Source organism: Corvus cornix, chromosome 2 (genome assembly GCF_000738735.6).
Source record: "Corvus cornix cornix isolate S_Up_H32 chromosome 2, ASM73873v5, whole genome shotgun sequence".
In the NCBI taxonomy this organism is placed as follows: domain Eukaryota; kingdom Metazoa; phylum Chordata; class Aves; order Passeriformes; family Corvidae; genus Corvus; species Corvus cornix.
The window spans coordinates 145285278-145302568 of record NC_046333.1 but is presented as its reverse complement, the minus strand read 5'-3'; the positions used below and the strand labels follow the sequence as shown (position 1 = coordinate 145302568).

Here is a 17291-nt window from a genome sequence, read left to right as displayed (position 1 = left end):
ATGTAGCACTATTGGGATGAACAGTGTGATAGGAGTAGATGCTAAGCAAGTGCCAGCTTCTCCTTAAACACATTAGACAACAGATAAAGGAAGAAGAAAATATGGGAAAGGTGCAGGTGTGTAGTTGAAGGTGAAGAAGCCTGTAGCAGTAAAACACCTTGTCAGAGCAGGGCCAGAGAAGAATATTGCTTTTTCTGTCTCTTCAGTGCTTTTCAGGGCAGGCTAAGCTTCAGTGAATGGAAGAGGGACCTCTTCTCCCCGTTTTTCTTAGCTGAGATCTGTACAAAAGCTTGTTTCAAAGTCCATTTGGATTTTTAAGCAAGTATTAAATTTTGTGTTTATGAGAAGGAGTTTCTTGTATCTGCCTTTGTGTTTTTTGCGTAAGAGTATTGTCAGATGTTCACTGCTTTTCCTTTCAGAAGCTTTCTTCTTTGTTGTTATATTTCTTGCTATGTTGAATTTCAGCATTTGCTTTCTAATCTGTGCATTAATTGAAGTTTCAAGCAGAGCAATCCTTAGCTTATGTCTAAGCAAAATGAGTTACTATTCAAAGATGTTCTAAAAATGTCATACAGATTATTTTGTATTTCCATAGCAACCATGAGATATTTTTCCTTGCTTTATCCATAGGATCGACATGTTTGCTGCTTTACCTTAGTTCCTTTTTTGCACCACTTTTAAACACAAACATATTTTTAGCAAGGCACAGCATGAGCCTTTTCTGCTGTTTCATTTAGACATCAATGCGCCAAGAATGGTATTTAGAAAAATGTGTCATTCTTTTGAATGAGAAGTATTTTGTGTTCTTGGATCATTAAATGTCACTTTGCATCTATTTCAATGACAAAATTTACTAATGGTTGTTGAAGCTGGTTCTAAGATTAAGATATGCTATAATAGGAGAGGCAAAGGGCATGAAAAGGCATTAAACCAAACGAGTTGGTGTCATTATACCTTGAAAATGGTGATGGCTAATGAAGAGAAGCTTTCTGCTGAAGGAGTCCAGAGCACTTGGGTTTGGATCTTGCTGCCTTTTGACAGAATTCTGTATAGCCAGGATCTTTTCTTTACCAATGGCCAAAGTGCAGATTATGGGAACATACAGTCACTAAATCAGTAAAGGCTGTTCTTTACACAGGATAAAATACCAATGCTTAGAAATAAAATGTTTTGTGAATAAAATCAAATTCATGGTGGTTTTAAAAAGACGTGCCTTATAATGCAAAATGCAAACATTTGTGATAAATTTATCTGATACTGGCCTGCTGTATCTCCTTCTGTACAGAGCAAATTGAAACACTATTTCAGAAAAATGCCCTACAGCAATGTCATTCAATCTTCCCTTGCCAGGAGATGAGAGCTACGAGTGATTTGTTTTAAAACATGTTATATGAGAGGTCATCTTGGATTATTTTGGTCCCTCCTGCTTTTTCAGCTGCAAAATTATTAATAAACAAAAAAGTTAAAAATTATCTTTTAGACACGTTATATAGAAGATACTTAGAGGAATACATGTTTTTCTTTAAATTGCACCCTCTGCTGATTATATTTCAGTTATCCTAATTTTTTTTTTTTTAATTAATTGTCCTTTTTTTCACCTCAGGTAATGATTTGGGCCCACCTTCAACTAAGACTGCAAACAAGTTTGAGGGGATGTCTCAGCAGTCAAGGTAAAATCTGCATATATGAAGGCAAAGATGAAAATTTAAATAAATATAACTAATTTGTAAATTAGAAAAGGAAAGCCTTTCACAGGAAATAAAATCCTAGCTATGTTTCTTCATTAGTTTTCTGCATGCCTTACTAGCATACAAATACTTTGGCTCCATTGAGCCTCCTACGCTTTGTTCCTCGCTGTCCATGCACAATCCCTCCTTTGAGCAGGATGGACAGAACAACTTGTACCCGAATCTATCTGCTGCTCCTACAGAAGTGCTCTCCCAGCTGGGGAATGCTGCCTCAGACCGCAGTCCAGCAGGACAAAAGTTTTATTTTCATGTCTCCTGGCATTTCATTTTATCTGCTTCAGTGTGAGGTGTCCTGCCTTTAGCAGCAGTGTCACTCTGGGTACAGGCTGGCATCAAAGATGGCTCTGTAAGAGAGAGTTCATCTCAGTCTTCCAGTTTAGCTCTTTTCCACTCTGTCAGGCTTATATGCTGCCACACAGTCTGCAGTAACACAAATTGCTTTTAGCTCGTAGTTCATCAGGTCTGTCCATTACAAGTGTCTTGTTCAATAGCTGGAGTAGTAAGGACAGCCATACATTGCTGTCACTTAGAGTTTGCTACTCCTCTGTCTGTGCTGTGATTCCAAAATCCTGGGGTTCAGAGTACGGTAATTCCAATAAACACCCGCCTGAGGCACACAGCCTTGCATGACCACAAGTGTGTGGGATGGGCTGTGACTGGGGATGGATGTGTAACCTCAAACAGGGCACAGCAGAAGATGTGTAGGAAGTTTCTGGACGCCCCCAGACTGTGATCTGCCTTGTCAGGACAGGCAGGGGACCTGTTGTTGGTAGCACAGCTGGCTTCCCATGTTTGCTGAATCCATCCAGCTGGCACAGGGCATTCAGGGAAAAAGTGGTGATGTTCCACAGCACAGAGAGCTGGGCCCATGCTAGCTATTTGTCAGACAAGGGTAAAGGTGTGGTCCTCGTACTCCATGGCATTAGAAAGAGGACAAGGAGCTGGCCTTCAATGATCTTTGTGAATCCCTTCCAACTCAGGATATTCTATAATTCTATGATATATTGAATCAAGATTGAGCTTGGCTGTTCTTTCACTTTCATGTCATGATGTATTTTGGCTATTTAAAAAACAGCTAGAAATTAAAAGTGTTTCATCATGCTCATTTTGAAACGTTGGCTGCAGAGACAAGCAATACCAGAATCAAGGCTGTTAATGCAGAAGACTCTCTGCTCTGTTGAACATACTCTGGCAGCTTTCTCACTCTTCTTTTTTTCTTTTTTTTCCTTCTTTTTTGAGTCGTTATTTTGAGCTGATACTAATTTTTATTTATTTTTAGATTTTTATGCCTTAAATCAATTTGCTTTCTTCTCTTCTTCCACAGTCTTTTTCTATAAAAGTGACTTAGGTGTGGTTTTAGAGGAAAAACTTTGATGGGAATAGCTAACACATGTGTAATACAGGTTGACAGAGTAAAGCATGTTGTTTTCCCACAATAATCAGTATTTCCTGGGAGCACCAGAGACCTTGTCTCCTCCTGCAGCAGTGTGTGTATGATACAATATCATGCAGGTGCAGGAGGCTACAAGGCACAGGCTCAGTCCTGGAAAACTTCACTGACATAAAGCACAGATTATGTTTTGTATGTTTCAGTTTAATTATTTTGAAGAACAAATTTTCCTTAAAGTTCAGAATCTGCCCACAGATTTGGTCTTTCAGCTTCACCTATTTTCAGAGTACATTTTGCATCTACCATAGTTCATAGAATATCTCTGCCCCACAGCACTGAACTTGTGTGAGGTTTGTATGTCTTTTTCTCTGAAAAAAACCCCCAAATTAATTCTTAACAGTGCTTTAAGTTTTGAGATTTATCCACAGACAAAGTGATTATACAAAAGAAGCACAATATATGTGGATTTGTTTGGGGATTTTTTATTTATGGATGTGTAAAGGGGAAAAATGAGAAATAAATATATAACAGTTGTAAGCACTAATAATTCATATCTGTTGATTTAGCACTGGGACTGCAAAGACTGCACTTGGCCCCAGAGTTCTTCCCAAACTACCTCAGAAAGGTAAGAGATCTCTTTGTGGTTGTTCTCATAATGGCATCTTTGAAGTGTGGGTGAAAGTAGATACTTGTTTTAAATATATGTATCTTTTCAGCAGAAATTTTATTTCTAAAATGCCACAAACCATGAAAGCTTCACAAGACTGAAAGGATTTTGGAAGATGGGGAAGGCTTTTATTAAACTGAAAAAAATACATCTAGGGAGGAAAAAAACCCATTAACTAATTGAAGCTGGAAAGACCTCAGGAGGTCCTGTGGTCCAGCCCAGCACTCGGAGCAGGGCCAACTTTCTGCCATGAGAGCAGGTTGCTCAAGGCCATGTCCAGTCACATTTTGAGTATCTCCATGAATAACTTCTCTGGGCTTCTGTTTCTGTCCTAGACCACTCTAGTTGTTTGTTTTTGGTTTTTTCCTAATAACTCTAAATCAAATTTCTTGATACCTTGGAGCAAACTGTATCTGTGCCATGTTCTGGCAATCAGGGTTGTGGTCAGTGCAACTACTTTGGAAAGAATCAGGTATTGTTACATGCTCATTTATATATCAATGGCAAACTTGCTGAGACCATCATCCCAGGGAACACCTTTCTTTTGGAAATGTTTTTTTCTAATCTCTTTAAACTCACACAGCAGGTTTTATTTAGTTTTTTTGAGTTGTTGCAACAATTGACTATAAAATAGAAAGTAGACCTACTTTGTAGCTTTGTCTGGATACAGAATCCATCAAAAATATGTTATATCCATATGAGTGAATGATCACAATAGGGCCTGAAGATCAGGAAATGCTCCTTGTCCAAAATTCTGAAGCTAGGTGTCTGAAATTGAGAGTGCAAATCATTTTTAATAGAAAAATAGAAAAGAAAATGTGAAATTTCAGCTTTATTAAATTACAATTATTCTGACATGGTATCATCTTTTGAAAGAGACATGAATGATTTGCTAGGGTGGCACTGTGAAGGACATCAACACTTCCTTGATTTAAAATTATATAGGTGAATATTTAAGAAGGGCCAAATCAAAGCACTTTGATAAGGGCTGCTATCAGGATTTTTCATATCTCTTACTTTCCTCTCAAACCCATGTGGATAACCAGTGTGTGTACATCTGCTACGAGGTAAGTCTAGGACACAGAGCTATATACAGGGATCAACACAGACTTTTTTTAAAACAAGACATCTGATAGTAATTATACAATTTCTTCCATGGAAACTGTGCAAATGGGGTTTATTATTATTATTATTATTTTGATATAAGTAACCACAAATATATCATGGAAGTGTTTTACCAGTGGGTGATATCCAAAGGGAGTGTTGTTGCTTTCATAGTCAAATGTCAGGCCACCTTTTTGGCTGGTAGAATACAGTACTAAAGTAATGCTGAATGCAATAGGAAATTGTTCCTCCTAGTCAAAATGTGTTACTTTCATCACAGGTTGTAAATTTTTTCTCTCCTGTCTCCCTTCATCTCTTTTAACATCAGGGTTATTTGGTTTAGGAGGTTGTGGGTTGGGGTTTTTTGTGTGTACTAATCCTTTTGTTTTTGAGGTATATTTCAGTTGAGTTTTCTTAGGGAGCTTAGCAGTAGAATCAATAGATGACACTGACAAAAAGAACTATTTGAAAATATAAATCGAATTTCCTTCCATCAAATCTGCAAAATACACATTTTAAAACTTTTTATCTTTACTTAATTGTAAATATATACAATAATTCCTTTTTTCTTAGTTTTAGTTTGAATGTCTATAGTACAGTATATTCTATACACTGCATAGATGTATGTGCTCACTCTCTTCTGAGCTATTTTACAAGTACTAATCTTGACAGTTAGGTGTTTTTTTGTCTGGAATTCAACTGTATATGTGAATAGTTGTCATTAAAAAGAAATTTTGTTACAATCACATCAATTGGTCCACATATAGGTGGTTTTGCAAAATCTTTTTTTATATTTCATACTTTTTGGTTTAGGTCCAAAAAGTGATCACTTTATTTCATTTTAAGTAGATGATCTATGAATTGACATCTAATAGCTGTTGGAATAAGCACTGCTGGCCTCCAGAAGGAGCAATTAAATGAGACCATAGTGAACAAGGGTTATGTAAAGTTGTATTATCTTGTTTTTGTCATAGTCTAGGAGGACTTATGGGCAGTTATGGGGTTCAGTGACTGTGTGATCATTAACACAATTGCAGTTTTGATATATGCCTAACTTCTTCAGTATTAAAATATAAAGATTGTGGAAAACATTGTTTTACTCTTTTGTTTTAGTGGCACTAAGGAAAATAGAAACCAGTCATCATCTTTCAATAGATAAATCCCATCAGCACATGGAAATGTTTCAGAAGCCCTCACTGTCCATTGATATACCACAGAAACCACAGCCTGCAGACTTGCCCCCAAAGCCTCTGCCTCTGGAATTAACTCAGAAACCTCAAGTGGGAGATTTACCTCCAAAGCCTGGAGAACTACCCCCAAAGCCTCAGCTAGGAGACTTGCCACCAAAACCACAGCTTGGAGACTTACCTCCAAAGCCACAAATGAAGGACCTTCCTCCAAAACCTCAGCTAGGAGAGCTGTTGGCTAAAACTCAAGGTGGAGAAGCAGCACCGAAGCCTCAGCCCTCAGAGGCAAATCAAAAATCTCACTCCATAGATCTTTCTCCAAACGTACAGTCCAGAGACACTGTCCAAAGGCAAGCATCTGAAGAGTCTAATGACATAACACACACCCTGCCAGAAACCCCTGTGCCACTTCCCCGGAAAATAAATATGGTAGGTATTACTCCAGCGCCTTGGAAGTATCCATGGAAGGCTTTGAAGTTACTGTAGGACTTTCTGTGCACCCTTGCGCTATGCACACAAGGCAACATAAAGCTGTGGGCTGGGGTGGGGAATGAGGGGCTCTTTTTGTGCCCCAAAGCAGCTTCAGCAAATGTTGGGGGTTTACAAGGCCTCCTGCATGCTGAAACAAATACTGGCAACATAAAATAATTACCTTGGGAGCATGACAGTGTATTCAGATTTGCTGGCATTTATTTATTTATTTATTTTATCGATGCAAATCACAGCTCTGAATTGATGGTTTTCTCTGTTGCCTTTGCTCACAGGTCTGTATGCCTTAGAGTGCTAGAATATTTATATATTTGACTTTTGTAAGCTTTAAGATGGGAAGTTAGCATCTGTTGTCAGTAGATGCAAAATTTAAAGTAAAGTCAACTGTGCAAAAGTAGTAAATGTTCCTGTCATGAGTATTTAATGTTGATGTACTGAGGTGGTTGAGATGTAGGTTCAGATGAATTGATGAAGTGGCAAAATTGACATTACTGTGTGGTGTGTAGTAGCAGAGCTGGAACATTAACTTGATTCCAACCCCCAGTTCAACTTACTGTTCATCTTGCTAACCAGTGCAATTTCCAACAGAGGATTCTTAATGTATATGTAGAGTGAGATAACTGTGAAACTCCAGGGTTCTCTTAAGATTTTTGTCATGAAGAATACATCAAAAGAGAAATGGCTTTGTTTGTCAGATTGGCTATGCAAAGCACTTATGTAAAAAGTAAATAAGACTTCGTTCTAGTGAAACAATGAAAGCAGAGGGTGAGTTTCTGCCTTGTGCTTGTCTGAGGAAGAGCCCTCTGGAGCCATCATTCTGCTTGGCTTCTGGCATGGACTTGCCTGTAAGCTCCTGTCTGAACTGAGAACAGGGATGTTGCTTGGGCTTCCTGAGTGTTCTGGAATTTAAATATTACAGGGATCTGATCAAAAAATGTTTGTTTACTTATGTACTTTTAAATATAAGCAGGAAAATTATGCTGGTCAGTCTCAGCTACTTGTCACTTTATTAAAGAAGAAAAGAAAGCAAATAATGCATTACCTGTTTGGTTTGGTTACATTTTGCTTTTTTTAAAGTGTCACCCTACTGTATACAGAAAAATTCTGAGGAAAGGCTCTTTGTTCTCCAAACTCAGCCATTTTCACATGTGCAGTAAATTAAATAGTTCCACTGTTGTGCATTGATTGAAACTATTATATATCTTCCCAGTATATATATATATATATATATATATATATATATATATCCCCAAGTTTTTGCATGTGTTTGCATGCACATTTGTATTTCTTCTTGTTCAGTGCAGCCTTTTTTGCTTAAGTGATAATGTGCAAGAATTCCTCTTTGGAGGTATCTTGTCTCCATTTTCATCCTCTGGCTGTATCCTCTCCACAAAGATGGTGAAATGCTTCATCCCAGTGAGCAGTGAGACCCACAACAGCAGCCACAGTACCTGTGGGCACCTCTCTCTTGGGCTTGACTATTTAGCCACAAAACAGAGAAGCATAGATTTTTTTATTGGAAGTTTTAGAAAATGAATTGTTCTGAAATATAATTGTAGGATTCCAATGCTGATAATTTATAAGGATTTGAAAGGATATTTTTAGTGAAACAAAACTTGCACTGACTGCTTCTGAAATCACACTGAGCACTTAAGTGTTCTTTTGTGTGTGTGTGGTGGTTTTTATAAAGGAGACAAAACACTTATTTTTAAAGAAAAAAAAAAGTGTTGAATGTAAATAAGAGTGTGGTCAGATTATTAATGATCACAGCATCTCATTATTGTTCAGTCTTAAGCATAAAATCTCTTGTTAATAAGCACTTGTTGGGTACAGGGAGTCAGTGGGAGGTATTTGTTTTTTAGTTGCAGATTATATTTTCTGGAATTGCTTCCATTTCTTTACACACCAGTGCCACAAACTGTTCTGGAACACGAAGAAAATATGTTCTGGAACATATGTGCTCTCTACATATCCATCCTTTTTTATACCTTCCCACAATTAAATACACCTTGGGCTTGAATGCTGCTTTTTGTTGCTCTCCATAAAAGGAGTAAAATGTTAAAATCTGACGGAACCAGAGTAATTCCCATCATTTTTCATGTGCTCTTACAAGCTGAGTTCCATATAGTTTTCTAAGTTTAGAGGAATGTAAATTTCTTTATTCTCTTTATTGAACAAGACAATTTTTACCTTGCAGAAGTAATTGCTTCCCTTCATCACTGGAGGATTGATTGGGAGGGAGCACTCTTGGTTTGTAAATGTTCTCTGGAATTGAAAGTTGGGACTATCCCCAAGTACCCATTCCTGTTGAATTCCAGTCCCTAGTGCTAGATAAGATTTTTGTTTAAATTATATGAATATATTTTTGAAAGAGAGGAGGCATTCTTTGAAGTGACTTCTTACTGCAGCAAACCTTTGCTGCAAAAAAAAAAAAAACAAAAACCCTTGATCTCATATAAACTTCATGTATTTCTGTTCATTTGTCTTGAGTATGGGGGTGTTTTTAGTTTTATGTTGTGTTAACTGCTTTCTCCCTTAAATCCCTCTATAATTGTTATTTTTCTGTACCTTGAGTTTAGTGTGAGTGCTTTTTTTAGTGTGTCTGTTCTGCTATTGAGCTGCAGGGATTTTTTTTTTTTTTTGCCAAAACATGGAGGAATTTCAAGTGGGTAGGTAACAGCAAAGAGAAGACTCCCTAGGAAATTTCCTCTGTGGAGTTAGTTTTGGCTCAAATTCCTCTAAACCTGCTGACTTTTCTCTTCATAGCCCTTCTGCTTCTCATCTCCTTCTGCTCTTCTTAGGTTTTTGCATTCTTGTCATCTGATTACTTCTCTTAAAAGAAGTAACTGTAGGTTTTGAAGAGGTGGGTATGAAAATACAGGAATATAAAGTAGCAAGAGTGTTTTGCTGTGAATATTGCTTACTTACTCTATTTGGAAATAATTTAAGTCATCTTCCCTGCCATAAGAAACATATGTTTGGGGAGGAGTCCGTGGCTGAGGCTTTTTTCATATGAATTAGCAGTATGCAGCAAAGTATGACCTAGAAAATACTTGGACTCAGAATGGTAGAGCTGTGAGAAAATCTAGTGTGAATTATCATCAGAAAATAGTACTGCCATCTGACATTAAGGTAATTTTAGTAAGAAATTGCTAACATTTGGATGGAAAAATTGCTAAAAAAATAATTTCCAGTCCTGTAAGCAGATTTGAAATCAAAGAATACTGTATTTTTGCGCTAGATCCAAACCCAAAACTGTAAAGAATACTGGGATTTCAATGCAGCATTTTCTTCAGTCCGTACCTCTATTGGAACATTTAGAGGAGAGTGGATTTAATTTTCTGTTCATGGTGGTTTTTTTGGTGAAGTATGTATTAAAGGAGAAAGAGGGTGTTTGTAGACTAGAACAATGTAAAGACATTATTTAAACTTTCTTCACCAGAGGAAGCAGAGGTTACTTAACATGTTAAGCACTACACATTAAGTTCTGCTGGGAGTTCTGAATCTTAAAGAAAATCTACACCTGTATAAGTAACTTTTTATTTTATTTTTTTTAATATCCTTGTTGAAACAGAGTTTTTGGATTTCTGTATTCCCAATTGCAGGGAAAGTAATTGATAGTCTTCACTTTCTTGTAAAACAAAACACAACTAAAAGGCAAAATTCATATCATATCTATTTTTTCTCTGTTTTTCATGTCCTTCATCTCAAACTTCATTCTATTTTTAGGGGAAAAACAAAGTTAGGCGAGTGAAGACCATTTATGACTGTCAGGCAGATAATGATGATGAACTCACATTTGTTGAAGGAGAAGTAATTATTGTAACTGGTGAAGAGGACCAAGAGTGGTGGGTATGTATCTTTCCCTTTTACAGTTCCACATAATTTCTTTATGCCTTTATAGGAAAGCCTCTTTTTCCAAATGTGGAGGGTTTCTTTTTATTTTTGTTTGTAGGTGGTGGCTTTTGTTTTGCTTTGATTTTTTTTTTTGTTTCTTTTTCCTGAGCTAACAGCCAGCCCTTAAACTTCTATTAGGGAAAAGCCCTTTTATCTGGGAGAGAGAGTCTGTTAGAACCATCCCCGCTAGGTTTGGCTTTATTGCTGCCTCATACAGCACATATTTACATGTCCCTCTCTCTGGAATGCACACAGCCTTTCATTAAATGAAGAAGTGGTGATTCTTACTTCATTTAACAAACTTAAAACCTCCATGAAAATGAGATGTGTAATTACTTCAGATCACCCAAAATGTTAAGTTATACCTACAGGGGTTCCTGGAAATCTGAATAATAGTTTGTAATTGGTGCTATAGGCTGATGGTTTTCTCCTTACATGAGGGGCAGATAACATTTTCTTTCTCTTCTTCCCTCTCATGTCCCTGTTTCATACCATACTCCGCCTACTATGGACTGTCTATTCTTCAAGTGCTAATAGCAGGTTTTTCTCAACCCCACATGAAGGCTCTAGCCTTTCTTGACAATCCAGCTCATGTCCCTAAAGCCCTGCTACATCATATTTCCCTGCCAAAGAATTATTGCTGGGGATAATGAGACAGATTTCATTTGACTAAAACAAATTCTAATTGCATTGCTGCCTGTGATATCCTAATCTGAGTGCAGCACAACCTTTGCTGTTTTGTTTCCAGCTACGTTTTCCTCTCACTCATCATGTAAGTGTGGAAGATTTTCAACTGAAAAGCTGGTATCAAAAGGGCAGCGCCCAGTGAGAAGTGTCTGTGTTGCCCATATCACCCAGTCCCTGATTACTCCTGCATTCCTTTCTGGATCTGTTTTGTGAAGTGGCTTTTTAAGCCCCTTGGGGACATGCCCAGCAAGTCCCATGAAGCGCCCCAGTGTGAGTGTTTCTGAGAAGGGAAACGAGGGCTGTTGACTCACATGCTTCAAAACTTTGGCTCTTCAAGAGGAAATGGCCAGCCCTGTATGTTTCCTCTTCCCATTTTGTAAGATTGTGGAAGAGGAAGGAAGGTACACCATTATTCTGAAAGTAGTGAGCAGCACTGTAGCAGGGTGAGAAGAGGGTTATGTGGTCAGTCAGGGCTGCTGCTCCAGTGCTATTCAACAGTTTATAATTATGCATTTTAAAGATGGAAAGTTCATATAAAATACGCCATTATTTTCTATCTCTTTGAATAAGTTTTTTAGCTATTTCTTTATAAATAATCATTATACAGTTGAATATGAAGGATACTTAATCAGACAACACTGTGATTTGTTATAAACACTACTATGCATCTAAATCATTAGGTATCATACTAATTCAATGAGAAAATAGCTGGGCTTTTATCACCTTAAGTAAGTGAAACATGCTGACTATTGTAAGTGACTTCACAACTGTAGCAGACCATTCCCTTCAGTGAGATGTTCAGGATTTATTCACTTAACTAAGATAAGTGGTTTTCAGAGATGTTACTGAAAATTGGCCTATCAGACAAGAGAAAATCAGGCTTCTGTTTTGGTGAGATTCTTGAAATTCAGTGATGTATGTAAGTTTTCTTAAAGGAGTTTTGTTCTCTTTAGATTTAACTGACTTCCTTCATCTTATTTATAATATGCTTGTGCATAGTTTAATTTTGTTCCTTTACACAAATTCAAATGTTAACTACAGTCTGCTTCAGACTGTCCAAGAGGTTGCAGAGCTTCTGTGAGCAGTTCTGCGGCTTTTGAATGAAGTGAATGCAGTCTGTGAAGTCTGTGTGTACACATGCACATCTATATATCTTCTTCTCCTGTGTTGCAGATTGGCCACATCGAAGGACAGCCAGAGAGGAAAGGGGTCTTTCCAGTGTCCTTTGTGCACATTCTGTCAGACTAGTCAAAAGAAATCAAACAAATCCTAAACTTGAGCATTGCACATTCTTCATGCAAGACGGGCTTTTTTAGCAAAAGCGAACGCTGCTGCCTCCCTGTAATCCTGTGCACAATTGTATATATAGCTGCTGTTACAAATTAAGAATTCATTTAAGTTTCACCTCATGAGGTTGAATTATATGTATTGTAAATATACTGTGTTATTCTGCCTTTGCCAGTATTATGGTAGCCTTGGAACCTGGCACGCCTTATCGGGTTTGTTGAAGCCATCCTGGGCATTTAGCACTTCCATCTCTGTCCGTGCTGTCCCAAAAAAGTGGACTGCCAGCTTTCCAGCATAGGTGGTCTCTGTCACCCATGTAACTGTACAGAAATGACTGTTCCTAATAACTTGGTATTCTCAATATACAATTAGCAGAAAGTTAGAATGAGTGAATGGTTTTGGACAATTTAAAGATCAGTCTGCAGTTCATAAGTGTATGCAGTTTACAGCTATGAAACCCACTTTGGTATTTATTTAATATAGTGCTCAGTTAAGTGTAATTATGAAGACAAATATTCACTGACTTTACAGATAACAGTAATGTTTTACAGTGTGCATACAGCATTTCATGTTTATATTACGTGGACCTATGCCAAACTGTGATTGCAGTTCCCCTGTGATATTACCTCACTATAAAAAGTTACAAATTTATTTCATTCAAAAACTTATTTTAATGAAAATTAGTCATATTGTTCTTTAGTAGATATATGTGAAATTTGCTGGTTTCTTTCACTGAATTCTTAGTAACCAAGGACTTGTAGCAAATGTTAACTGTTGCCATTGTGCATGCATTTAGATGCTTACTTGAAACCTGCCTTTGTACAAAAGTAGTACTCTAGTCATATAGCTACATTTGAGGAAAAGAACATTTTACCTTAATTGCTATTCAGATTTAATGTGAGCTTGCAACAGTATTTGTTTATAGCTAAATTGGCTCTTTGAAAAATGATTTTGTGGGGTTTTTTTCCTCTGTCTTCAACCTTGCTAAAAGTTAGTTACCTAAAATAAAAATTTTTAGTGGTGAAATAGGATAAATTTAAATTATTTTTAATGCTCTAAAAAGTGAAAGCTAAGATGACCTCTCGTGCATTTGATCAGGCTGGTAATGATAGATCTCAGATCACAAGGATCAGGCTGGTTTTCATGGAGTTCACCAAACTGTGACAGTAATGGTCGTAGCCCAAAGCACAAAGTAACAGACATACTGTCAAAAAGCTAATTTTTAAGAAAATCTTTGGAAGGCTGCATTTGACCTGAGGTTTCTTGAAAGTCGGTATAAAGTTGCATTGCCAGAAAACACTTCAATGTTTTACTGGAAACTTTAATTTCCTGTGTTACTTTCAACATAATTTTTAATCTTTTGAAACATCATGTGGTTGTGTTTTTCCCATGGTTTGTCTGTAGCGGGTTCCATGACTTTCATATGTAGTTTTGTATTACTTGCTTTAAATGTTATTTTGGCTTCAGTACCTAGTGCTGCTATTTCAAAGCAGATTGTCTTGGCTGCATGGAAAGATTTTCATTTCATAAAAGCACATCTCAGACTTTCTGAGGGCTTTCATTTCTAATACAGTTTTACAAGACTGTAGTCAGTGAATATTTAATTCTGTTTGTGGTTAATTTAGAAACAAATACCAGTCTAAATCCCACACAAAAATATGAAAATCATTTATCAACTGTCAATGGTTTTATCATTTACAAAAAAAAATAATTCAAAAAAAAATTATGCAATGAGTGAGTGAGCCTGCTAGCATCTAATCTTCAGTATTACCAGCTCCAGTATTTCAGACTTTATTCTGTTTTTATGGAAAGGAAGTCAGGTTTAGCATTTATTTAGCATTCCATTTTATCCATTACTACAATGTTTTAAGTTGCATTAAAGAACAAAACCTATTCACTTTTGTGGTCAATTGTATTTTTAAGTGATCTTGAAATAAACTGATAAATGCAAATCATATAAAGAAAACCTAGGCATGTAAAATTATGTAGAGTCAAATGTCTATTCTTTTCTACGCTCTTTAAAATAGTATACATATGCATTTTATAAAATTAAATGAGTTCCATCAGGAACAATAGTTCTGTTTATTCTGGCTTATTGTGGGTTATAAGAAATCTGAAAATGTATGATATTGATTGAGTTTAAGTACAGTATTATATTTGAACTCAATGAGCCACTGTCTGCAATTTTGTATATGACATAGTATTTGGAAAGTCTAAATCTTTATGGAAAATTAGCTGATAAAGGGTTGGGGGGAGGGGCAGGGGAAGGTGCCCCCAGAGGGGGAAGTTTGCTCTGCAGATGATGTCTTATTTACTGTTGAACAACAGTTGCTATTTATTTTTTTATTACATAGTACATCAACGTGTACAGAAATAAGATCTGGTCATGCCACTAGTTAAAATCTTGAGTTCTCATTGAATGTTAAGGTAAAACATCAGTACACATGTCTATTCACATGTATTTAATGTGACAGTTTTTGAGTACTGTATGTGTTAATTTCTACTTTTTTAATATTTAAAATTGCTTTTAAATAAATGTATTCAGTTGATCCCAGATATCTGAACAAGGCCCTTTTTGTCAACTGGAATATCTTCTAGGAAGAAAGTCTGGATTCCAAACAGGTAGAACTAAGACACTTGAAATGTTTTCTCTTGAATATAAAGCACTCCTTATATAATGCAATTAAATGTGTATCTCTTTAACAGCTGTTAAATATGGATGCAATTGCCTTTATCTGGAAAACTTTACTTACTAAAGTTAGCATCAAACCACTTGTTTTGTCCCTGAGTTTCGATTGCTTTCTCTCTGGCCTCAGCAGGCTCTGTGGGCTCCCAGCCCCCTCTGTGTTGTTTCCACAGCAGCCCGTGGGGCAAAGGAACCATCCACAAACTCTGTCCGTGGGCAGGATCTCCCAACCCAACAGCAGCTCTCACACCAACTAGAGCAGTACTAGCCTTTCCTGGATGGAGTGGCTTTGTTGCTTAGAATTTCAGTTCTGACCCAGCTTGCAGAGGTTATATTTCCCCCTGACTCAGTTCTTGGATGTTTCTCATTTAAGACCCATTCCTGTCAAAGCTACTCCGAAATGAACAAATCACTTGAAATTGCTAGAAAGCAACGGGAACATCCTTTAGCCAGAGGAAAAGCTGGAGTGTGAAGCTTTCAGATCTGGTTTGTATCAAGAACAGTAGCTGCCACAGCACAAGGCTCAGGAGAGTGCTGTGGTGAGAGCTTCTTCAGACTGAGCTGTGGCACTGGTGTGGTGTCCCACCGTCACAGAACATTCTGCTTGCTTTGTTTGTGGCTTTCAAATCTACATAGGCTAAACATGGAATCTACATAGGCTAAACATGGGGGGTTGGAGCAGGGACATATGGATGTGGGGCAGGAGAATCAGTCTGGTTAAATATCCTGCTCTTTCTCAATTTCTACTGTGTCACAATGTTTCAGATAACAGCATTCAGAGAGACATTAATTCTAACGGCCTCAGTTCTCTGTCCTACTTGTATTACGTGTTCTTCAGTGACATGTATTGATTTCCTTTCCTAAGTCACAATTGAGGTGGATATCTCATACACTGTCTGGAGCAGCAGAGAACAATTCTTGCCCAGAGAACTCCCTTGTTGTTCAAAGTTTCAGTCTCCTTACCCTTCTCCTGGCAAACCTCAAGCTCATAATTAAGCAGAAAATTGGCAATCTATATCGATGAAAGTAGTTCAAGTATTAAATACCAAAGAATGAAACTCAAAATAGCTCCCTACTGCACAACAAAAACCAAGCAGTTCAACCCTATAAATCTGATTTTTTTTTCAAATTCTTCCCCTCCTCAGCTCTAGTTCTGTGTGACAGTTCACCTGAGCACCAACAGAAAACAACTTTATTTTCCCCTGCTCCACACTGTTACAGTTTCATGCCACTTCCTCCCTAGACTTGGAACCCTTCTGTGCTGTGGAACCAGAACATGACAGAGGAGCAAATGTCCCTAAATAAATAAAGTTCCGCTTCAGACCTTACATTCTTACAGAGAGCTTCTCACCTTAAGAGTTTAAGGCTCTTGGGGCTGCTTTTATTAGACCCTTTAGCTTTTCTGAAACAGCTGGAGGTTTTTCAGGTGGATACAAAATGCACACACAACTGTAAGATGTTTTCCTCTGCATAGCTGCAAGACAACAGTTGTCTTATCTAATACAAACTAACCATTCTAAATCGTCCTAATGACACTTCCAGGGCTATACATAACATGATTTACAGCTCTGTCATCTGCTGAGGGAGTGCTCAGGTTTCTTCTTGAGATAAGCTAAGTGCTGTTTGTCAACTCGTGCTTAAGCTGACTCTCCCCCCTCCCCCCCCGAGCTGCGGCAGGCACAAAACCTGCACGTCTTGGCTGGTTCTGGTCAGCTGCTGTTCGGGAACAGTAAAAACGATAGTGTGTTACGGTACAGGCTCTGCCTTGTTCCTCTGCAAATTACAGAACAGATCCCCCCGGCTGCAGCAAGGCGGATGTCTGCTCCAGTCCTTTTGTAATGGTGGGGGCAGGGAGGAGCAGTTTGTGACAGCTGTCACATCTGCTAAGCTGTCAGAGCAGAGAGGAAGCTGATCGGTCATTTTCTGCACCACCTGAAGAATATTTTGAACGAGGTTTAAGCTTACCTGGAACTTTAAAACCAGTGTTAACTCTGTTAATGATGTTCCTACCAGTTTGACTTTGGTTCTTGTAGTGTCTGATTGAAAAAGCCCTTCCCCTTGTGCTTTTTGCTCTTCTCTGAAAGGCTATGTGGGACTAGGTCCATTTCCACGTGGGATTTTTTCCCCCAGGGCTTAAAGATAATTTTGT

The 17291-nt window shown here is 37.7% G+C and overlaps 1 protein-coding gene across 5 annotated transcripts in view; it reads left to right on the top strand.

The window, feature by feature from the left end:
* ASAP1 (ArfGAP with SH3 domain, ankyrin repeat and PH domain 1) overlaps positions 1-15228 on the top strand; it is a 146178-nt gene extending 130950 nt beyond the window's left edge. For all 5 annotated transcript variants that reach the window (XM_019289159.3, XM_019289157.3, XM_019289158.3 and 2 more), the window contains 5 exons: positions 1604-1670; positions 3705-3763; positions 6023-6525; positions 10315-10437; positions 12343-15228. In XM_019289159.3, coding sequence (XP_019144704.1) covers positions 1604-1670; positions 3705-3763; positions 6023-6525; positions 10315-10437; positions 12343-12417 — 827 coding nt within the window. In that variant the 3' untranslated portion in view covers positions 12418-15228. The remainder of the gene's footprint in view (positions 1-1603; positions 1671-3704; positions 3764-6022; positions 6526-10314; positions 10438-12342) is intronic.
* Positions 15229-17291: the final 2063 nt, after the last annotated feature.